We start from the raw sequence: 25238 nt of genomic DNA, 5'->3' as shown, positions 1-25238 counted from the left end.
TAAATGAGTTCATTTGTATCTCTTTTAAAAATTAGATTCCACATATGAGTAGTATCATATGGTATTTGTCTTTCTCTGTATGTCTTCCTTCACTTAGTATGATAATCTCTAGGTCTAGGCTCCAAGTTATTTAATAATGACAACAGCAATGTGGTAAACAAGCTTGGGAGTGACTTTACCTCACCTCATTTCTAATTAAACAGAAGGATTATTTCAAGAGGGCAGACCCAGTTTGTATTCATTCATAAGCCACCTGACCTGCCTCTTGTATTGCAAACCCATCAAAGGGCACAGCTCCCTCCAGGGTTGGGGGGACAGCATGGTCATATGGTCTAATTATGATGTAAAAACAGCTACCCAGGGACTGAATACCTAAGTGGAAGGTTGGTTTCATTTCAAGAAAAATATGATCTCCTTTCAGAATACTCTGGGGATTTTAGGGCAGAGAAACGACAGATCTGGGCCCCCAACAGAACCGGGCGGGTGCTGCCATCCACCCCGCCTCCCCGCCAGCTCCCACTCCCTGCATCCACTCAAAACCAGAAAGCTGTTCTTACAGAGGACTCCCGTAAGCCTTCCAAGATTCCCCAGCTGAGCACATTCACACCCTGCAGTCCCAGTGCACCAGTATCCAGGGCTCTGGCAGGCTCTGTGCAATTAAGAGCCGTTTTCTGTTACTCTAAGACAACCAAGACCAATCAAAAGAAGTGGTGGGGGAGGGGTAGTGGAGAAGGTGGGGGTGGGGAGGCAGCAGACAACCACAGCTCTGTTAATTACCATGTAAATTCACAGGCGGTTGCAGGGGAGGTAAGCTCCAGAGAAAGAGCCTGCTTTATCAGATGAATCTTAGAATGTTAAAAAGATAAATACCAACTGACTGCTTCATGCACATTCTGCCCTTCAGTCCATTTTGGCAGGATTCCTCAAAGCGTGCTCCAGTTCCTCCTAAGGTCTCTCTCATTTTCTCTTCTAATCTCTTGTCTCTCCCTTCCTGTCTCTCTCCTTCTTCCCACTTCTTCCCCTTTCTTCAACATACCCACACCAAAACAAGACAGATTAGAAAGACCCAGGGAAATAGCCTCCACAAAATGTGCTGTGAAATAATTATTTTATACCAAGTAGACGTATACAGATGGAGAAGGAAATGGCAACCCACTCCAGTGTTCTTGCCTGGAGAATCCCAGGGACGGGGGAACCTGGTGGGCTGCCGTCTATGGGGTCGCACAGAGTCGGACACGACTGAAGAGACTTAGCAGCAGGAGCAGCAGCAGAAGTATACAGAAGCAACACACACGTATGCACTGCTGTCAGACAGTACAGAAGATCGTGGAATTCAAAGAGAATGTATCCTTTTTTCCACCCATTTCTACTCCCCAGAGGTCACCAAGGCTTAAAAAAAGTTCATAGGTGACCTTCCTACAAAGAAATTGTTAGTTATATATTAGCATACATATACTTTTATACAAATGGGACATTTTTCTACACATTATACATACCCACTTAGCAATAGATCATAACTATCTTTCCAAGCCAGGATCTGTAAATCCTACCTCATTATTTTTCTCAAGATAAATATTTTAATGCAATATTTTTTTAAAATAACATAAAAAAAACACAATGAACAAATAATAACATTTTTCAATACAAACAGTATAACTGACCTTTCTTTTTGCCTCAAGCTTCATACTGGCTCATCACAAGCACTGCTTTCTTTTTTTTTTTTAAACCTCATTATTTTTTAACCATCAAAGATTTTTATTTCAGATGTTTACTTTTCAAAATACTACTGCAAAGAACACGTATCTTTGTTTAACGGTAAAAGAATATGTATAGGATGGACTGCCAACAGCAGAACTGCCCCGTGAGTTGATGTAACTTGGATTTGATACTTAGGCTACTCCACCTTAAAAGAATTTCAAGCCAATGAATGGGGCCAAAAGGACTGATGAGGAAGCAAGGAGCTATTTTGATCACAAGGGATACCACTCAGAGGCCACCACTTCCCCTGGGCTCTCTTCCTTTCTGCCAAGAGGAAAACATACTTTGCTGAAGGCTGCCACAGTCTATTTAGGCAGAGATTCCTCAAAGCTCAACAGCCTCCTCAATTTCTATGCTCTCAGTCCAGCTTTATATATTAAATAACAAATTAAGAAAATGAATGTGTCTTCAATTTTAGAAGTGTAGCTGTCCATAGGCAACACGCATGACATCACTATTGGACTGAGAAAAGAGTCAAGGGGTTCCATGGGAGAAAATGGGATAGGGAGGACTTGCCGAGCCTTGGCAATGCATTAAATCATATCTGCAATAAATCTACATAGATTATTTCCCTGGAACTGAAATGTCTATAGATCTTACCTTCCATTACTAATCTGCTGGCTCTGTTGGGTATCTGCCTAGCCTCTTCAGTTTAAAATATCTGAAATATCTCCCTTGCTCTCTGGAGAAGGAAATGGCAATCCACTCCAGTATTCCTGCCTGGAGAATCCCATGGACAGAGAAGCCTAGAGGGCTACAATCTGTCGGGTCGCAAAGACTCGGACACGACTTAGTGACTAAACAAACAGCCCCTGCTCTCAGTCTGCTGCTGCTGCTAAGTCACTTCAGTCATGTCCAACTCTGTGTGACCCCATAGATGGCAGCCTAGATTCATCTAATATTACATTATTCTGGATCTCCCTTGATTCCATATCCTATTGCCTGCCCTCCCAAATCCCTGCTTATGTCCAGTTCCTGAAGCTACAAGTCACCTGGAGGTGATGTTCAGAAACCTCTATCCACCACCATCAAGGGGCCAGGTGTCCTAACCAAATCAGAGGAATAACTTTATATGGGGGGTGAAAGTTCTAGGTTATCACATCTGGAGGACAACAGCTGTCAACACGGTATATGGATGGCTTCCCTGGAGACTCAGTTGTAAAGAGACACAGGAGGTTCAATCCCAGGTCCAGGAAGTACCCCTGAAGAAGGAAATGGCAACCCACTCCAGTACTCTTGCCTGGAAAATTCCATGGACGGAGGAGCCTGGTAGGCTACAGTCCATGGGATCGCAAACAGTTGGGCACAACTGAGCAACTTGGCTTGGCCTGGAGAAGAAAATGGCAACGCACTCCAGTATTCTTGCCTGGGAAATCCTATGGACGGAGGAGCCTGTCAGGCTGCAGTCCACAGAGTTGAAGAGTCAGACATGACTTAGTGACCGAGCTCAAGCACAATGTCATGTACTGAGAGCAGCACTGGGTGCACAGCAAGTACTCCACTGATGTCAGTGCCGCTGATCTCTGATCCCTCTTCCCCAGGCACCTTCCAGTATGGTCACTAGTTTCCTTTACATATTTCATTATATGGGAGAGGCTGGACAGATTAGTCAACTTTATGGCCCATCAAATGGTTACATACATTTGGGTCTACATGGCAGTCTCTTGCAAATTTGGTTAGTGTTAGTAAAATCCTCTATGATGGTTCATCTATGTGTCAAGTTGGCTGAGTCACAGTGCCCAGATATTTGGTCAAATATTCTGGATGTTTCTCTGAAGGTATTTTGTGTAAGAGATTAATATTTAAATTATCACACTGGGAGTAAAGCAGATTACTCTCTATAATGTGGGTGAAGTCAAAGTCACTCAGTCATGTCTGACTCTTTGCAACCACATGGACTATACAGTTCATGGAATTCTCCAGGCCAGAATCTACTGGAGTGGGTAGCCTTTCCCTTCTCCAGGGGATCTTCCCAACCCAGGGATCGAACCCAGGCCTCCCACATTGCAGCCGCATTCTTTATCAGCTAAGGAAGGAAGCTCAATGTGGGTGGGCCCTACCTAATCACTTGAAGGTAGTGATTAAAACAAAGATTACCCTCCTCTCTGCAGGAAGGAATTCTGCCTTTGAACTTGAATTTCAACTACCCCTAAATCTCCAGCCTCCCCCATCAGATGCTGACTCACCAAGTCTCCACAATTGTGTGAACCATTTCCTTTGAACAAAAAAATGTAAATAGATAGGTAAATATGATAGAATGATAGAGACAGATAAGATAGAGAAGTAGAGAGAGATAGATATAGGGGTAAATATACAGATATAGAGATATAGATACACACACACACATCCTCCTGCTTCTGTTTCTCTGAATAATATGTCCCCTAAGTTGAAACAGCTCTGTGTGCCCTGAGAAAATCAAGTGCAAGACCTGCAAAGCTGATTACTAGATCTGGGGCGGAAGTGACACACCCAGGGTATCATAAGCCTGTGAGATTTGCATGAGCAAACAACCAGGTCCCCTGGCATACATGCCCAACATGTTGACCTAAGAACAGTTGTGAAATTGAAAGTGGGTCCTTACTTTGATGAAAGCAGAAATTCTAACTGCATGGCAAATAGAAATCAGTTTGTCCTTATACTGAGTTGAGAGGAAGGAGATGCAGGAAGAGCATAAAGGAGTTTTCTGCATTGTTAACACTAAATAAACATCAAGACTAGAAAATACTTGATTCTCGGGGATATGAAGAACTGAAAGTACTCATTTGAAATCAAGCTTGCCTAACTGAACATTAGACACATTGTTTTTAATAAAATTAACTAATAAATAGGTTAGACACATTAGGCAGAATTTTGTTGAAACAAACCCTAAATAGCAGATACCTTGAAAAATTAGACACACTGGTATTTTTTGAAGAGGGAAATAAGCTGGAAAGTGTTTTACAATCTTCTGTATAAAGTTCTAGGGCCATAGACTTATTTTACCACATGATTATTTTTGCTCCCATTTAAAATATAGAACAGAGACAATCATATAGCTATCTGCCCTAAATCCTCAGATCCTGTAGCTCTGCTTCTCCTCCCCAGAGGGAAGGGCGTCGAACCCTGAGTCACAAGCCCATTTCTGGATGCTATCAGGAAGAGAAAACCTCTTAGGGTCTCTCTCTCACATTCTTTTTTTTTTGTGTGTGGCTGAACAGGGTCTTAGTTGTGGCATGCAGGATCTTTAGTTGTAACATGTGGGATCTAGTTCCCTGACCAGGGACTGAACCCGGGGCCCCATGCACTGGGAGCTCAGAGTCTTAACCACTGAACCACCAGGGAAGCCTCTCTCACTTTTTTTAAATAACTCATTTATATCAAAAAACTGCTGTGAAAATCCAGGTATTCTGTGGAGGAGTCTCCCTGACTCTACACAGGCAGGTATTTCTGATGATCTCACTTGTTCAAGGAAAAACCAAAGTCATCACAGAAGTAGTTCACTGAAGGCTTAATTTGCTGATAATCCCTCATGTTTCAAATTTATAACTAGTTAACTATAACTTAAAAAAATACAACTTGAGGCACTTGGATCACAACAAACTGTGGAAAATTCTTCAAGAGACAGGAATACCAGACTACCTCACCTGCCTCCTGAAAAATCTGTATGCAGGTCAAGAAGCAACAGCTAGAACTGGACATGGAACAACAGACTGGTTCCAAATCGGGAAAGGAGTACGTCAAGGCTGTATATTGTCACCCTGCTCATTTAACTTATATGCAGAGTACATCATGCGAAATGCCAGGCTGGGTGAAGCACAAGCTGGAATCAAGATTGCCGGGAGAAATATCAATAACCTCAGATATGCAGATGACACCACCCTTATGGCAGAAAGTGAAGAAGAACTAAAGAGCCTCTTGATGAAAGTGAAAGAGGAGAGTGAAAAAGTTGGCTTAAAGCTCAACATTCGGAAAACTAAGATCTTGGCATCTGGTCCCATCACTTCATGCAAATAGATGGGGAAACAATGGAAACAGTGAGAGACTATTTTCTTGACTCCAAAATCACTGCAGATGGTGACTGCAGCTATGAAATTAAAAGATGCTTCCCCCTTGGAAGAAAAGCTATGATCAACCTAGACAGCATATTAAAAAGCAGAGACATTATTTTGCCAACAAAGGTATGTCTAGTCAAAGCTATGGTTTTTCTAGGAGTCACGTATGGATGTGAGAGTTGGACCATAAAGAAAGCTGAGTGCCAAAGAACTGATGCTTTTAAACTGTGGTGTTGGAGAAGACTCTTGAGAGTCCCTTGGACTGCAAGGAGATCCAACCAGTCAATCCTAAAGGAAATCAGTCCTGAATATTCATTGGAAGGACTGATGCTGAAGCTGAAACTCCAATACTTTGGCCACCTGATGCGAAGAACTGACTCACTGGAAAAGACCCTGATGCTGGAAAAGATTGAAGAAGGGAGGAGAAGGGGACGACAGAGGATGAGATGGTTGGATGGCATCACTGACTCGATGAACATAAGTTTGAGTAAGCTCTGGGAAATGGTGATGGAAAGGGAAGCCTGGAGTGCTGCAGTCCATGCGGTCACAAAGAGTTGGACACAACTGAGCGACTGAACTGAACTGAAGCGAACTGAGGCAGCTTTATGGTTTCTGTTTCTTCTCAGGCCTAATTGCTTTATGCAAGTTGTAGAAAAACTAATGGAGAGATACAGCTCTTATCATCAAATGATCCTGCACATGAGCACCAATAAACATGTGGTCTGCCTTCTGGAAATTCACCAGCACAAGCACGGTAACTTAGGAAACCCAAAAATGCAGCCACTTGTTACTGCGACAGTGAAGTTCTAGTAATGGAAAGAGATGGACAGCTCCCTGCCCTTCTCCTCCAGGCACTGCATCTTCCTGGAGGTCCCCAAGGCATTGTCCGTCTTCTCTGTCACTGACCTGTCAGTACTCCCAAGGTGTATTATCTACTACCTTTCTGGAGCTCCAAGGAAAGGAGGCCAGTAAGGACAATCTAAGGAACAGGAATAGAAAGAGGGCCTGGCCATTACACGTTAGCATGTGGATGCTTAGGAAAAAACCAGAACTAAATTCACATACAAAGAGCTCTCCCAGTCTTCTCATCCTCTATTTCTCTTCCGTGGACAAGTGGCTCAGAAGGAGGCTCTGCTAAGACATCAGTTTCTTCTGGGTTTATAACCCTAATGCTAATATTCAGTGGTGGTGAATGGTCCACAGCTGCAACTGTCTCTATCTGGATGTGAAAACTGATCAATCTGAAGTCATCAGCTGTTTCATTGACCAGTGTGGAGGTTAAGAAAGGTGATCTTACTAACAAGTGTTGGTGAGGCTGTGGATAAATTAGAACTCTCATGCTTTGCTATTGAGAAAATAAAATGGTACAGACGCTGTGAAAGAGTATGGTGATTCCTCAAAAATTAAACACAGAATTATGGTATGATCCAATAACTCCACTTCTGGGTATGCACCCAAAAGAATTTAAATCAGGGACTCAAGCAAATATTTGTATACCCACATTCATAGCAGCATTACTCACATTGGCCAAGAGTTGGAAGCAACCCAAATGCCTGCTGACAGAAGAATGCATAAACAAAATGTGGTTTATACATACAATAGGACTTCCGCGGTGGCTCAGATGGTAAAGCGTCTGCCTACAATGCAGGAGACCTGGGTTCGATCCCTGGGTCAGGAAGATCCTCTGGAGAAGGAAATGGCAACCCACTCCAGTACTCTTGCCTGGAAAATCCCATGGATGGAGGGGTGTGGTAGGCTACAGTCCATGTGTATTCTATACACACAATAGAATGTTATTCAGTTTTAAAAAGGAAGGAAATTCTAACACATGCTACAACATGGATGAACTTTGAGGATCTTAGGCGAAGTGAAGTCAGCCAGTCACAAAAGACAAATATTGTATGATTCCCTTAATACGAGGTACCTAGTATAGTCTCATTCATAGAGACAGAAAGTAAAAAGGTGGGTTTCAGGGGCTGTGAAAGGGTAGGAGGGAGTTATCGTGTAAGGGTTATACAGTTCTACTTTGGGAAGATGAAAAGTCCTGGGGGTGGATGGTGATGATGGCTGCCCAAAAATGTGAACGTACTTAGTTGCCACTGAACTGACATTTAAATATGGTTAAAATGGCAAATTTTATGTTATTTATATTTTACCACAATTTTTCTAAAAAGTGATCATACATCCCAGTTTATCTAGAGCAGTTTCAATTTCTATCTTTGGCCTGGCATACTTGGCTCAGTGGTAAAGAATCCACCTGCTAATGTAGGAGACTCAAGAGACACGGGTTCGATCCCTGGGTTGGGAAGATCCCCTGGAGTAGGAAATGGCAACCCACTTCAGTATTCTTGCCTGGAAAATTGTATCACAATAAACTGTGGAAAATTCTGAAAGAAATGGGAATACCAGACCACCTGACCTGCCTCTTGAGAAATCTGTATGCAGGTCAGGAAGCAACAGTTAGAACTGGACATGGAACAACAGACTGGTTCCAAATAGGAAAAGGAGTACGTCAAGGCTGTATATTGTCACCCTGTTTATTTAACTTATATGCAGAGTACATCATGAGAAACGCTGGACTGGAAGAAACACAAGCTGGAATCAAGATTGCCGGGAGAAATATCAATAACCTCAGATATGCAGATGACACCACCCTTATGGCAGAAAGTGAAGAGGAACTAAAAAGCCTCTTGATGAAAGTGAAAGTGGAGAGTGAAAAGGCTGGCTTAAAGCTCAACATTCAGAAAACGAAGATCATGGCATCCGGTCCCATCACTTCATGGGAAACAGATGGGGAAACCGTGGAAACAGTGTCAGACTTTATCTGTGGGGCTCCAAAATCACTGCAGATGGTGACTGCAGCCATGAAATTAAAAGACACTTACTCCTTGGAAGGAAAGTTATGACCAACCTAGATAGCATATTCAAAAGCAGAGACATTACTTTGCCAACAAAGGTTCGTCTAGTAAAGGCTATGGTTTTTCCAGTGGTCATGTATGGATGTGAGAGTTGGACTGTGAGGAAAGCTGAGCACCAAAGAATTGATGCTTTTGAACTGTGGTGTTGGAGAAGACTCTTGAGAGAGTCCCTTGGACTGCAAGGAGATCCAACCAGTCCATTCTGAAGGAGATCAGCCCTGGGATTTCTTTGGAAGGAATGATGCTAAAGCTGAAACTCCAGTACTTTGGCCACCTCATGCAAAGAGTTGACTCATTGGAAAAGACTCTGATGCTGGGAGGGATTGGGGGCAAGAGGAGAAGGGGACGACAGAGGATGAGATGGCTGGATGGAATCACTGACTCGATGGACGTGAGTCTGGGTGAACTCCGGGAGTTGGTAATGGACAGGGAGGCCTGGCGTGCTGCGATTCATGGGGTTGCAAAGAGTTGGACACGACTGAGCGACTGGACTGAACTGAACTGAACTGAACTGAGGAGCCTGCTGGGCTATATTCTGTGGGGTCACAAAGAGTCAGACATGACTGAGCACACATGCCTATACATATTCAATATTAGGGAACTTCTTTCTTCTTCTTCTTTTTAAAAATTTTTTGGCCACAGCATGCAGCATGCAGGATCTTAAGTTTCCCGACCTGGGATCGACCCTCCATTCCTACACTGGAAGCAGAGTCTTAACCACTGGACCACCAGAGAAATCCTCCCCCTGTCCTCTTAGTTTAAGACCTTGCGATCGTGTCCCAAAATGGACAATAAACAGTAAGAACTCCCTGAGGTCAAATAACTGACTATTCAGTGTCATCTCAGGACTTGGCAGAGGTATGCCTCTCATCCCCAACTGTCTAATTCCAAAACGCATGCTTTTCACCACCTCACATCCTACTGAATATCTAATGATTTTCCCTTTGCCTGCTTAATTTTCTGTCTCAACTTTGTTGGCTTACATAGAGTTTTGATGTGCTACCTACTTGCTAAGAAACACGTAAGATCTTAATGCTAATATCCAAAATGCTTAGATTTTTTAAGTCAGGGGTGGGCAAAGAATAGAAAAGAACATTACAGACAGACAGACAATGTCTTTGGTGGAGCCCAACAGATCTTTTGTACCCAGAATGGTGCCCGAGGTGTTAAAAGTTCCCAGGCGGCAGCACCTGGAGGCTGTTGCATGCACTGCACAACAGAGGTTTGCTGTTTTGTTAGTCTCTCAGTCGTGGCCAACTCTTTGTGACCCCACAGACTGTAGTCCACGAGGCTCCTCTGTCCATGGGATTCTCCAGGCAAGAATACTGGAGTGGGTTGCCATTCCCTTCTCCAGGAGATCTTCCTGGCCTAGGGATCAAACCCAGGTCTGATACACCACAGGCAAATTGTTTACTGCCTGAGCCACCAGAGAGGCTGATACTAAACAAATACCAACATCATCCACTCTGTGATTCAGCTGGTGCAGGGTGAAAAACAGCTGACAAATACACAGCCCAGGGCAGCTACTTTGGCAGGAAGTCAACACCCATTTGGCTTCCCTACTGGCTCAGATGGTAAAGCATCTGTCTGCAATGCAGGAGACCTGGGTTTGATCCCTGGGTTGGGAAGATGCCCTGGAGAAGGAAATGGCAGCCCACTCCAGTACTCTTGCCTGGAAAATCCCATGGACGGAGGAGCCTGGTAGGCTACAGTCCATGGGGTCGCAAAGAGTCGGACACAACTGAGCGACTTCACTTCCCTTCACTTCAACACCCATTTGATTAACACCCATTCACTTTGTCTTTGACCAAAAAGATTCCACTGAAGCTCTTTCTAAGCTCAAGAGAGAGATGGCAGCAAGTGTTTCTGTTCATAGAGATTTCCAGGTCATACACACAGACTGAACTACCATTCCAATTGTCCCACTCTCAATGCCTTGGACAGATGGTCAAAGTCTCTGATCTTATGTGTCAAAACCCCTTCTTCATAGGGTTACTGTGAGGCTTGAGTTTTTGTCTGGAGCACACACATTAAGAAGGGCGCTTCTGCTCAGCACCCAGCATGAACCCCCATAAATATTATTACCTAGAACACAGAGGGTAAGATGGCTTGATTCTCAGATCCTAATGAGTGTTTTTATTCTCTCCCCCTCTAACCCAAACAGTCACTAGCAAAGTCAAATAAAGAATGCTTGCATGCCTGGATGGGAGGGGCGTTTGGGGGAGAATGGATATGCATATGTGTGGCTGAGTCCCTTCAGTGTTCACCTGAAACTACCAGCATTGTTCATTAATCGGCTGTACCCTAATACAAAATAAAAAGTTAAAAAAAAAAAGAATGGTTACATTAAACCATCTGGATCATCTGCATCCTAAACAAAGAGGCCGTTTGAGAAGCCCAGAATTATCTAGAGAATCGCTTCCATTTTCCACTGTTATTTTGCTCCTTGACTGCTTGACTTAAAACTTACAGTCCTATCGCCAACTGCAGCCAGTGTTCACCCACGTGCAGAGAAGTCAGAGGGCCCGACCAGAGCAAGCCCCACCCAGCACGTGAAGACTTGGAGGGAGTCATGCAGAGCCCAACCAGAACATCCCCGCTCCAAGCGCTTCCAAGTGATGTGGCTGGTACCCAATCAACTCAACCCTCTCTCCACCTCCTCACATCCTCTGACCAGATATTCCACTTAACCCTCTTTTGTCCTTTCTTTCAGTACCAGGGATATGACAGGCTGAGCGTATAATCCAGACGTTGCACACAAACCCCTGGGAACATCTGTCGCTCTTTTAAACATTTTATAGGAACTGTTTACAATGCCTGGCAACACTCTGCCAGCAGGGAGTCCTGACACACAGGAAGAACAAACAAATTGTAAACAGGAACATTTTATGTTTTTGCCTGTAAAGTTCTGAAAAACAGTAACATACAGCCCATTCCCTGGGGCTCAGCAGAGGGAGATTTTCAAGTTTTCACGGGATTCCTTGAGCCACATAGCATCTGGTGTTCACGTGGCTCCTGCCAGCGCATAAACACTACTTCACTCAGTGATAGAAGCTCATCATCAGAACGAGGTGTGTTTCCGAGCGCGTAATTATTTGATAGATTTAAAAACAAGCCTAGCACTTCTATCACCGATTGTGCCAAATAAACATTACCTATTTTGAACCAAAATAGTCCTTAATCGTTGTTTATGACAACGGTTTGATTTTCAGCACTCACATTCTTAATAAAAAATGTAAGTATTTTTGAACAGAGTAAAAATCTTAAAGCCATGCACAGACTCCTAAAAGATCTATTACTGAACCATCGAAAGAGGCACCAAATAACAAGAGAACACTAAACAAGATGAAGAATCTTGGAACTAATAAAACCGAAACACTTGGTTGGAGTCTTAACCAGCTGTACTTAACCAGTCTTAACCAGCGTGTAGATCCATAATGTGGGAAAGGTGGATTTTGACAGGGACCACTTTATGAACTTCGGTCACAATCCCCAAACCACACACAGTTCTCATCCCACTGATGTGAGACTGCTTTTCACATCACTGGTTTCAAAAAGTCACAGAAATAGACTCTGGATAGATTCCGCCCGCGCATTCTGAAATCTTCCTGGAATCACAGACAATATCTAGTCCTCTCTTACAACTTCAATCATGGTGCTCATTACATTTTGCATCTCTAGATTCACAAAGTCCAGATTCAGATCCTGGCTCCACATTTCAACGGTGTGGCCTTGAACAAGGTGATTCAAAAAGAAGTAACAATGGCATCCACCTCACAGCTGTTGTGTAGAGGACTTAATGTATGTCAAGCAGCTCAACAGTGCTTGGCACGGTTTTCATTATTATCTTAGAGGGCAGGGTGGGTCAGTATGATTAGAATTATTTATAGAAAACAAATAAATAAGGTGCAATGATATTTCATTAACCATTATTAGGCCCCCTAGAATACAGAGTGTTATATGAAGTATACAGCTAGGTTAATGAGAATGAACATAAGGACAATGATTTATTGACATGATTTTGTGGTTGTTTACTATTTAAAAAAATTTTTTGGTGGTTTGGAATGTGGGGTGTTAGTTAGTTCCCCAACCAGGGATTGAACACATGCCCCTTCCATTCAAAGCACACTGGACCGCCAGGGAAGTCCCTATTGTTTCTTAGTTAAGCATAAAATATTTTCCAAAATTAAAGACAAGAGCAAAATTTTTCCACTACTTGGCGGTCTATAAATGTGTCAGTTCTTCTGCTGTATTCAAGCTTTTGAAGGTTTGCGTAAATGAAAGTGGATTGTGTTAGAATTAACTAATGTTACTATTTTATTTTCTGACACTGCAAGTAACTTTAAATTCAGGCCATGTTTCATTATTTGCCCTCCTATATATCATCTTCTCTGATTTTTTTTCCACTTTGGGACAACACTGCAAATTTAGCCTTAACTATACTCATAAGACCTTCTCCCACCAGCTCCAGATTCAGTAAGGGAATGTCGGTGATACATACACTGTTTTGAAATTACTCTTCAATTTTCAGAGAATTCCAAGTACAGACGTTCCTAGGTTTTTCACGCTATTGCTGCTCAAGGAAAAACATAATGTTCAATTTTCCTTAATGCCTTGCTTGAGTTTCTAAATCGTCCTCATGCAAAAATATCTAGGGTTCCTTATTCCTTAGTAGGTGGAATTTGTTTTTCTCTCAAAAAACTAAAATGCTCTATTTTATTAAAATTTGTGCCAATTATATCCTGCATGAAAAAGAAAATAAGCAACAGGTACACCTACCACCAGCTTTCTACTTCTGCCTTCTAAATTCACAGTTAGTTCATTTTTCAATCCTATTGAACAAAGTAACAATAATATTGAATAGTAATAGTCTATATTCTTGTCTGGAGAATCCCGTGGACAGAGGAGCCTGGTGGGCTGCTGTCCATGGGGTCACACAGAGTCGGACACGACTGAAGCGACTTAGCATGCATGTATGCATGCATTGGAGAAGGAAATGGCAACCCAATCCAGTGTTCTTGCCTGGACAATCCCAGGGATAGAGGAGCCTGGTGGGCCGTCTATGGGGTTGCACAGAGTCATATGACTGAAGCAACTCGGCAGCAGCAGTCTGCATCGTAAACATTAAGTATATAGCCCATAAACATATTTTGTTTAGCTGACACATGTTTAATCTGAGCTATCATTTAATAATCTGTACATTTTATATGTAAATTTAGGGTTTTAGTTTCTCTTAAAAATCCAGAGTTCTGGCACTTCCAGATCCACAGTCTCAGCAAGGCAAACAGCTATCTGGAGATCAGCAGCTGCTCCTCTTAAACACTGTGTGAATTTCCAGTGCTAGTCAGTTCTGCACCTTAAAGTGTTTTTCCTAGGTTCTTCCACAAAGGAAGCACTAAGACAATTCCTACAATTTAAATACACGTGTACTCTCTGATCCAGTAATTCTATACCTGAAAAAGCAACTAAAGATCATACAAGTATATATGGATACCCACTGAGGCATTGCTTCTGTTGCTAACAACAAAAAACCTGAATCAACCTAAACAACAACAGGGACTGTCTGAATAAATGATGGGAAATCAATGCAAGAGAACAGAGAGCCCCTCAAAACAATAAGGGAAATCTACACATGGTGAAATGGAAATATGTCCAAAATATATTATTAAATGGAAAAAAAAAAACAAAGTACAGAATGATATGTAATATATGATCCAATCTGTGTGGAGAATGATGCTGGGAAAGATTGAGGGTAAGAAGAGAAGGGGGCAACAGAGGATGAGATGGTTGGATGGCATCACTGACTCAGTGGACGTGAGTTTGAGCAAATTCAGGGAGATAGTGAAGGACAGGAAAGCCTGGCGTGCTGCAGTTCACAGGGTTGCAAAGAGTCAGACACGACTTAGCAACTGAACAACAATCCTTTTATATGCGCATCATACTTTTGGTAGAAAATAAACTTTTTTTAACCACATGTATATATATTCTTGCCTGGAGAATTTCATGGACAGAAGAACCTGGCGGGCTACAGTCCACGGGTCGCAAAGAGTTGGACACGACAGGACAACTACCACTTCCACTTTCTTTTTCATATATTATGTATGTATGTACAGATGCTGTTGCCGCTTAGTCACTTCAGTTGTGTCCGACTCCATGCGACCCTATGGACTGCAGCCTTCCAGGCTCCTCTGTCCATGGGATTCTCTAGATGACAGTACTAGAGTGGGTTGCCATGCCCTCCTCCCGGGGATCTTCCCGACCCAGGGATCGAACCCAGGTCTCCTGCATTTCAGGCAAATTCTTTACCACTGAGCCACCAGGGAAGCCCATATACCTTAAAATACATACTTTATAAACACCTTTATATGTGTAGGGCTTCCCTGGTGACTCAGCTGATAAAGAATCCACCTGCAATGCAGGAGACCTGGGTTTGATCCCTGGATTGGGAAGATCCCCTGGAGAAGGGAAAGGCTACCCACTCCAGTATTCTGGCTTGGAGAATTCCATGGACTCTATAGTCCATGGGGTCACAAAGAGTCGGCCACGACTGAGCGACTTTCACTTTATGTGTATATATGTGTATATATTTATGTATACACATAGATATAGTGTGTTAGTCACTTCAGTCATGTTTGACTCTTTGTAATCCCATGAGCTATAGCCTGCCAGGTTCCTCTGTCCATGGAATTCTCCAGGCAAGAATACTGGAGTGTATAGCCATTCCCTTCTCCAGGGGATTTTCCTGATGAAGGGATTAAACCCATGTCTCCTGCACTCCCGGCAGACTCTTTACCATCTGAGCCACCAGGGAATATATTTGTATACATATTTTACACCTAAAAAGAAGGAAGCACTATGAATAGACATTTCACACCCTTTCATCATCATCATCACATCTTCATGTTGTTGACCTGATGGCCTGTCCTGGTTGCAGGGTTTCTTTCTCTAGAGTTAAACTTGGCTTTACTTCTTAGGCAAGCCTTCTGGAAGACCCTTCACACGGCCCAAGAGCAGCACAGAACGACACAACGGCCTCTTTGGAAGCTGTGCTTCTTCAGAGCGATTTGCAGCTCACATTGCCTCCTCCACTGATTCAATAGCAAAGGTAAACAGGGCAGAGAAGCTGGAGCTCCTCTGAGAGATGCCAGGCCCAGTGCAAACACCCTTCAAGCCCCTCTCCTAGTTGGCATGAGACCCTGTCGGGGAGAGAGAGAGGAGTACTATATGTTTCATTTCCCTATTACAGTCACAGCTTTGAAGAGTGTGGAAAGAAAAGGGAAAAAAGAACTGGTTCCAATCTCACCAGCAGAAACCCTAGCTGGTCAGCCCAATACAGTAGGGTAAGGACTATCTCTTCCCATTAAAGGAAAAACTAGGTCATGCATGCATTCCCGTCCATATGCTCAGGAGCGGCAGCCAGGATGGCTGTTCCTGGCCTAAGAAGCCTGTACGATGTCTTTCGAACGTTACCAGTGGAGGAGGGGATTGCAGTGGGGATAAGGGAAGCCGGGGGTAGCAGGTGCACGGCCACTAGTAGGATGCTGGTGGTGGTGGTTTAGTTGCTAAGACATGTCCGACTCTTTTGTGATTTCATGGTCTGTAGCCCGCCAGTTCCTCTGTCTATGGGATTTTCCAGGCAAGAATACCAGAGTGGCTTGCCATTTCCTTCCCCTAGTCTTTGACTTAAGCCCTGTGACCAATATTTTGTAGAAGTGGTCCTCAGCAAGACCCCACAGCCAATAAAGGATGCTCATCAAAGCCACTGGGGGACTCTCCAGCTACCCTTCCCCAAGGTCTTAAGAACCAGAGGCAATTGTGATTCCTCACTTCTACGTCTACCTCCATCCCCGTAAGGTACTCCAGGTCACACCAGAATAAAAGGACTGGGACACGCGGCTCTTCTAAAAGTTACTGGGACTTCCCTGGCAGTCCAGTGGTTACAACTCCTCACTTTCACTGCAGGGGGTAGGAGACTGATCTCTGGGCTGGGGAGCTGAGATCCTACAAGCCATGTGGCCAAAAAAAAAAAAAGTTATCATATCCTGCTACAGCATGTTTTGGAGAAAAGACAATAATCAAAAATATAAATAAACCTACATAAGAAACAGACCTCCCTTGCCATAACTGCCCCATACACACACGCTCTGGTACTTTACTTCAAAACAAAAGCCTGACATTTTAAATCTCCCTATTCTTCTCAATTACTATAAAATACAAAGGAACACACAAAGTCATATCTAATATAGGTATCTACTCAGAACTAACAGTTGAACACAGAGGTTAGAAAACTCAGGCTGTATTATATGAAAAAAAACACCTATAACATTATACTGTATTGTTATAGTATATAATACTACTTTTGGAAAAAAAAGAGAAAATAAAATATGATCCCTTTTGCTGTTTTCTCTTAATTTATGAAGTCATCTCCTTTTCAATAGTCTAGTGTTCCTGTATCAATAACTTTGATTAAAAGTCCATTAAGAGTGATTTCAAGCCTTATTACACAAATCATCTCAAATACGCCAGATACACTATTTGATCAATAAGCACAATTCAAGAAGATAAAACAGAAAAAAAAAAAATTCAGGCTCCATTAATTCAAAACTGGGGATAACGCAAAGTACCCTCCAACCTTCAGTTTGAATGTTGAACTGCGGCTGGCCAAACAACTGGAAAGATTAGACATGGACTGGTTAAGCTATTTAAGACCATAAAGTATCTTCATGATCTGAACAGCACTGCCTTGCTTTTTCCATACAGTTGTAATTTATATCATTAAAGCAACAATTAGAAATCAGTCTTATCTGTGTATTAAGCACGTATACCAAGACCAGCTATAATTCGTGACTAGATGCTAAAAGACCTGTCCTTCGTTTCACACATATCATGCTTCATTCTTTTCTCTACTTCAAGCTGTTCTTCTCTGTCATTGCTCTCTTTTGCTGTGCATTACCATCTGCACATAGCAAGATCTCAAAAGCTGCTTACCTCTGAATCTTTGGCCTGCTGATTACGAACGACAATCAGGTTGTACAGGATCCTATCGTCGTCTGCCTCTGTGTGGGACACGTCGTGAGGCATGCTCCACAAATTCTTTTCATCATCCCTGGCCAGCGTGGCTCCAAACGAAGAATATGGATTGCTACCACTACGGGATAAGAAAAGGGGGTATAAGGGCTTTGTAATACATATTACATGTAATACATACATCAGGCTTCCCTGGTGGCTCAGTGGTAAAGAATCCACCTGTCAATGCAGGAGACATGAGTTCAATCTCTGGTCTGGGAGGATACACATGTCACAAAGCAACTAAGCCCAAGAGCCACAACTATGGAGCCTGTGCTCTGCAACAAGAGGAGCCGCACACCGCAACTGGAGAGCAGCCCCTGACTTCCACAACTAGAGAAAAGCTGTGCAGCAACAAAGACCCAAAATAATCAACTAAATATATATATATACGCCACATGTAAGTAACACATAAATTAAAATACATTACGTATTACATAATGTAATGATAGTTTACGGTGAACAGTGCCTCTGGATTCGTGGTCTCCAAAGGAGAAGATTTAACCCTGGGACCAAAGACAGGTCTCAGTCACTCAGAGCTTTGTATGCACAATTTTATTTAAAGTGACAGGACAAAGAAAGCTTCTGACATAGACATCAGAAGTGGGTAGAAAGAGTACCCACCTCACTAGTTTAGCAGGGCATTATATACTTTTCTGCCAGCTGCTGAGAACAGAAAAAAAATACCTCAAGGCTGTGAGAATTTTGTCCAGACTGTTTCCCATAACATACGTCCTAGGATGACATCACATGAGATTAGCCAGAAGAAACAGGTTAACTCAGAGCTCAAGGCTGTGAAAGTTTTTACCCAGATTTTCTCCCATAACATACATCCAAAGCTCAAAAAAAGGCAGGTCCTTGAACAAGAGATACTGCTGCCTATGAGGCCTACTTGTCTAAGGCAAAAGAATGTGAAAAAGAAAAAACGTTTATCTCTTCCTTAAAGGGGCCTTAGGCTTGGACTTCTTATCAACCTGCCTGTTAACTCTCCTTAATGCTTGCTCCTTGGAAGAAAAGCTATAACCAACCTAGACAGCATATTAAAAAGCAGAGACACTACTTTGCCAACAAAGGTCTGTCTAATCAAAGCTATGGTTTTTCCAGTAGTCATGTGTGGATGTGAGAGTTGGACCATTAAGAAAGCTGAACGCTGAAGAATTGATGCTTTTGAACTGTGGTGTTGGAGAAGACTCTTGAGAGTCCCTTGAACTTTCAAAACAGTCAATCCTAAAGGAAATCAGTCCTGAATATTCAATGGAAGGACTGATGCTGAAGCTGAAGCTCCAATACTTTGGCTGCCTGATGTGGAGAACTGACTCATTGGAAAGGACCCTGATGCTGGGAAAAATTGAAGGCTGGAGGAGAAAGGGACGAGAGAGGATGAGGTGGTTGGATGGCATCACCGACTCAATGGACATGAGTCTGAGCAAGCTCCGGGAGTTGGTGATGGACAGGGAAGCCTGGTGTGCTGCAGTCCATGGGATGGCAAAGAGTCGGACACGACTGAGTGACTGAACTGAACTGAACTGAACTCTCTCAGTAACATGTGATAGTTGTGGTGGCAGGGTTCACCTGCTGTGGAGCACAGGCTCTAGAGCACAATGGCGCTAATGATAAAGAACTTGCCAGCCAATGCAGGAGGCTAAGAGATAGGGGTTTGATCCCTGGATCAGGAAGATCCCCTGGAGGAGGGCACGGCAACCCACTCCAGTATTCTTGCCTGGAAAATCCCATGGACAGAGGAGCCTGGTGGGCTGCAGTCCACAGGGTCGCAAAGAGTCAGACACGACTAAAGCAAGTTAGCATGCACACACAACATATAAACATATATTCCAAGCAAAAGAATCTGCACTGATTTTAATAATGAAGCATAACACAACAGAACAATTAAAAGTCACTTTTAAAACAACAGAGGACAACTAAAATAGGATACCTGGCAGAGGTAATTTTACCATGTTAAACATGAAATTTATCATGAATACCCTGGCAGATAAGACAAAAAAAAAAAAAAGGAATTCCAATGAGGAATACAATTCTCATGTGATTAAAAGGAGCAAACAATTCATACAAAGAGATGAAATTTTTACTGGTTCTGAATTCAAGGAAATAAGAGTGAATTCAAAGTACAATGGTATGTATTAATATTATCTATCAAATTCCTTACAACAAGAAAATTAAGGAATAAACATGCACATCTGAATACTTTCAATAAGCAGTACTGGATGTTGAGTAAGGATTTTAGGAGCCACATGCTGACACCTGTGTCATGATTTACCCTTGATGAGGCCGTATCTATGTTTACGAGGAGCTGAGTGGCAGAGTGTCATACCTAGGACATGCTTGTACAAAGACCTGGTTAACTTCTGTGGGACTGGTCAGGTCGGGTCATGCTGGGGTCATCCCCTTAATCTGATGCTAATAATATGTACAAGTCCCTGACTCCACGTTACTTACAGGGCTTATAAAATTGTGAACACAGACATGGTCCCTATCCTTGGACCTTGGAGTCTAGGGAGGGACAGAGAGTAATGAATGATCACATGACAGTATAATTAAAAACAGTGGTAACTGCTATAAAGGGGGAATTCAGGGAGCTGTTAGAGGCAGTGGGGGTAGGCATTAGGTAGGTGTTGTGAAAAAGGGATTTAAATGGGTTTTAAGCTGAAAGACAAGAAACAGAGTTCCAAACAAAGGAAATGGCATGTTCAAAGGCCCTGGGGTAGACTGAAGCAGGGCCAAGGTAGTAAAAGAAGGGGGCTGTTGGCTCGTGAGTGAAAGAGAAGCTGAGGAGACAGCTGGGGCCAGATACTCTTGGCTCTGTAGGCCGTGTTTTCTAACATTCTTTAGAAATGTGGTCTTTATTCCTAGGAGCTAGGTAAGATGCAGAAGGGCTTTAAAGCAGGACTGCAATGTGACATGAACAACATTACACCTTTAAAGATCTTTCTAACTTACACACAAAAAAACTAAGAACGTGGCATCTGATCCCATCACTCCATGGCAAATACAGGGGAAAAAGTGGAAACAGTGACAGATTTTCTTTTCTTGGGCTCCATCACTGCGGATGGTAACTGCAGCCATGAAATTAAAAGACACTTGCTCCTTGGAAGAAAAGCTATGACAAACCTAGACAATATATTAAAAAGCAGAGATATTACTTTGCCAACAAAGGTCAGTATAGTTAAAGCTATGGTCTTTCCAGTAGTCATGTACGGATGTGAGAGTTGGACCATAAAAAGAGCTGAGCACCAAAGAATTGATGCTTTTGAACTGTGGTGTTGGAAAAGACTCTTCAGAGTCCCTTGGACTGCAAGGAGATCAAACCAGTCAATCCTAAAGGAAACCAATCCTGAATATTCACTGGAAGGACTGATGCTGAAGCTAAAGCTCCAGTACTTTAACCACCTTATGTGGAGAGCTGACTCATTGGAAAAGACCCTGATGCTGGGAAAGACTAGAGGCAAAAGGAAAAGGAGGTGGCAGACGATGAGATGGTTAGATAGCATCACCAACTCAAAGGACATGAATTTGAGCAAACTCTGGGAGACAGTGGAGGTCAGAGAAGCCTGGCATGCTGCAGTCGATGGGGTTGAAAACAGTCGGACACAACTCAGCGACTGAACAATGACAACAACAAAGAATACTCAAGTTCATCGAGTCAGAAAGTACACTGGGGACTTTCCTGGTGGTCCACTGGCTAAGAATCCCAACTCTCAATTCAGGGGATTCAGGTTCTATCCCTGGTCAGGGAACTAGATCTCAGATGCTGCAACTTAGACCCAGCCCAGCCAAATAATCATTTTTTTTTTTTTTTTAATAAAAGAAAGTCATTGGTAGATGAGAAGGGCCAGGAGTGGGAGGAGGTGGGGAGCGGGAAGGGAGTCTTAGTGTTTAATAGGGATAGAGTTTCAGTTTAGGAAGGTGAAAAATCCGAGAGGTGGATGATGGTGAAAGTTGTACAACAATGTGAATGTGCTTAGAGCCACTGAACTGTACAGTTAGATATAGTTAACACGGCTTCCCTGGTGGCTCAGATGGTAAAGCATCTGCCTGCAATGTGGGAGACCCGGGTTTGATTCCTGGGTCGGGAAGATCCCGTGAAGAAGGAAATGGCAATCCACTCCGGCACTCTTGCCTGGAAAATCCCATGGACAGAGGAGCCTGATAGGCTACAGTCCATGGGGTCGCAAAGAGTTGGACACGACTGAGCGACTTCACTTTAACATGAAAGTGAAAGTCGCTTGGTCGTGTCCAACTCATTGCAACCCCATGGACTGTACAGCCCATGGAATTCTCCAGGCAAGAATACTGGAGTGGGTAGCCTGTCTCTTCTCCAGGGGATCTTTCCAACCCAGGGATCAAACCCAGGTCTCCCACATTGCAGGCAGATTCTTTACCAGCTGAGCCACAAGGGAAGCCCAAGAATACTGGAGTGGGTAGCCTATCCCTTCTCCAGCAGATCTTTCTGACCCAGGAATCGAACCGGGGTCTCATGCATTGCAGGCAGATTCTTTAACTGAGCTATCAGGGAAGACCATGGTTAACATAGTATGCTTTATATTATGTGACTTTTACCACAATTAAAAAAAATAAAAGATCTTTCTGGCTACAGTGTGGAGAATGCTTCAGAGGGGTGAAGGGTGGACCTGTGGGATTCATTAAGATGGAACTGAAACAACTCAGGTGAGACAGGATAGGTATTACCCACATAATCCAGGAGCAGGAGAGAGTAAAAGCTCTCTGGCTTTTCACCTGCACGGTGAGTGATGCCCTCGTCTGAGGCAGAGCTACAGTGCCCCACAGCCACAGGGTGGCCAGCACATCTGCAGGTGTGATGGGAGGGAATGGCAAAGGAGGACAGACAGTGGGCGCCTGATAAGCAGACAGCATCTGGGAAGGAAGGATAAGAGTAACCGACAACTGGGCTGAAGGTAATGTTAAGGCTTAAACCAACATGAAATATTCAGAAGTTGGCACTAAGGAGATGTTGCAACAGGAAGCAAAGTTTGGGTCTCCAAACTGGTGTTCAGCACAGGAACTCTCCCAGCTAGGGAAGGACTCCAGCACTTGAGTGATGAGGTCTGGGTCAGGCTTGGGAGAGCCAACCACGGCCCGCTCATGAAAACTGGGACAGAGAGGGGATGGGAGCTTGGAGCCAAGGTCTACAGGAGGCCAGCTACCTGAACGGATATTGAAAAGTGCTCTTGAAGTCTCTCCAGTTCAGAAGTGCAGGGGCTGAGACTGGATAGAGTGATCAGAACTATGGAGAAGGAGCGACTTTCAGGGAGTCAGACACAGATCAGCCACAAGATTGTCAGAAATGCCCTGTTTTCCCTTAGCTGCCTGACACTACAAAAGCTGAACAGAGAGACCCACTACTCACTCCTTTTAAGAATGATGAGCCAACAAATAGGGAGGCAAATGATGCCTTGGTGCCTATATGAGCTTTACCAAGCATGTCTATCTCATTCATTCATTCATTTATTCAACAACCGTATACTGCTACTGGGCTGGATGCTCTAGAAACTCACAAATAAACAGGGCATTGCCCCTGTTGCTGGTGTGACTATAATGCAAGGAGGCAAGTGAATTTTAAGTGCAAACAGAAAAGTTGTAGGAACAAAGAAAGAGAGACACATTATGTGTGATGAGAAGGAAGTTGAAGACAGATTACATGGAGTAAATACTAACCCAGACCTGAGGAGTACAGCCTTTCTCCAGGAAGAGAAGCAAAGGGAATGGTGTTCCTGACAGAGGGAACACCACCTACAGCGTATGGAAACTCAAAGTGTCCACAGGGTGGGGGAACTCCCAAGTGTTCACACAGGGCTAACCACACAGGCTCCCAAGGAGGGAAATGGACAGACAGAAAGAAAAGGACATTTGGGGTCTGCTGGAGTTCAACTTTTGTTCTGGGAACGGTGACAAGTTATCGAAGCGATTTTGAGCCTTGTCAGGTCTGAGTTTTACAGCAACAACTCTCGATAAAGAAGGAACAGGGCTTAGGAGGCTGTCACAATCAACGGTCACAAGAGGGTAGGTGTGGCTTTCCTGCCATGGTCTTCGAGTTCCTAGTGTCGGGGGCCTCGGGGCCACTGTGGGGGAGCGGTGGGGCAGGAGATGAGCAGGGCTGCTCGGCAGAGAGAGGAAGATGCTCATAAACCAAGCACAACCACAACAGCTGGTTCAATCTGTAATTTGTGAGAGTTACAGAGAAGATTCCTTTGGGGCATAGGAAAGGTGGTATTCTATTGCTAAATCAGTCCACGTTTAATTCGAAACATTTTGAGATACTGGTTGGGGCACAAGTGAAGGAGGGCGCGGGCTTGAGGAACAAGAGGAGGGAACAGCAAGCATGGGTTCCTGCAGCATCAGAGACTCAGTCATGGCTGCCCTATTGACCCCAGATGGGTGACACGGAGGTGGGAGGAGGGGAGTCAGTGCTGACCACGTGAGGGTGATGTCTTTACGGAGGATGGGAGGAGCCACAGCTGACCTGCATACCTGCAGGACACGCAGAGAGCACTCAGGATCTGGGCTTAGGACCAAGGACAGGGCAGGAAACCTAGATGTGGGAGAAACACTCATGCATCTCCATCACCGCAGAAGCCAGGGGAGCAGAGGAAGCATCTGGGAACAAGGAGGAAGGAAAGGGAGGGAATGAAGAAGGACCTCAGAGGAATGGAAAAGGAGACTACAGAGAGCAGGAGAGCCCAGGGAGCGAGAATGCTGGACAAAGAGGAATTCTCCAGAGCAGGCGGCACCGGACAGTGTCAGAGCGTGAAGAGCGTGAACTCCAACGTCTTTATGCCCAAACAATTTTGCGGCCAGTAAAACCACACAGCGCTTTACCCCAGGCCCTCCACACTCTATCCCTCCCTCTGTACAACCATCTGAGGTCTCAGGGGGCAGCGGACAGTGACGCTATCCCACTTGGCAGATGCGGACGAGACTCCACAGTTGTTTGACTTCTCCCGGGACAGGATGGTCCCCACCCTCCAGCACAAGGTCCTTGATGGGACATCTCTAAGCACCCACAGTCATAGAGTTCATAGAGTGCGTCCAAGTGCTGTGATGGGATGGGTCCTCAAACATAGGGGCTCAGATACTGACTCCAGGTGTGAAGTGGTTCCCGACTTCCCTGGGAAGCAAATTCCCCGGGGACTTCTCCTCAAGGCATCCAAACCCCGGGGGCACAGTTTTCACCAGGGCAGTACACATCCCTCTCAGATCCTGAAACCTGAGTTACATTCCAGAAACTCAGTCTTTCATTTTTCCCCAAATCTGTTTCATTTGTTTGCCTCAACAAGTTGATAGGTTCCACTCCTCTAAGGCAGGGATGAAAAGTGAAAGTGTTTGTTGCTGGGTCGTGTCCAACTCTTTGCGAACTATGGACTGTAGCCCGCCAGGCTATCTGTCCATGGGATTTCCCAGGCAAGAAGACTGGAGCAGGTTGCCATTTCCT

At 44.0% G+C, this 25238-nt stretch overlaps 1 protein-coding gene across 1 annotated transcript in view; it reads right to left on the bottom strand.

Annotated features, from left to right (window-relative positions):
- The window catches only part of MREG (melanoregulin), a 69594-nt gene that overhangs the window by 32076 nt on the left and 12280 nt on the right, over window positions 1-25238 (bottom strand). The window contains exon 2 of the mRNA XM_005896178.3: window positions 17696-17855. Coding sequence (XP_005896240.1) covers window positions 17696-17855 — 160 coding nt within the window. The remainder of the gene's footprint in view (window positions 1-17695; window positions 17856-25238) is intronic.

The sequence above is a fragment of the Bos mutus genome, chromosome 2 (genome assembly GCF_027580195.1).
Source record: "Bos mutus isolate GX-2022 chromosome 2, NWIPB_WYAK_1.1, whole genome shotgun sequence".
Taxonomy (NCBI): Eukaryota; Metazoa; Chordata; class Mammalia; order Artiodactyla; family Bovidae; genus Bos; species Bos mutus.
Note: the sequence above shows the minus strand (reverse complement) of the source record. Positions and strands in the feature narration are given on the sequence as shown.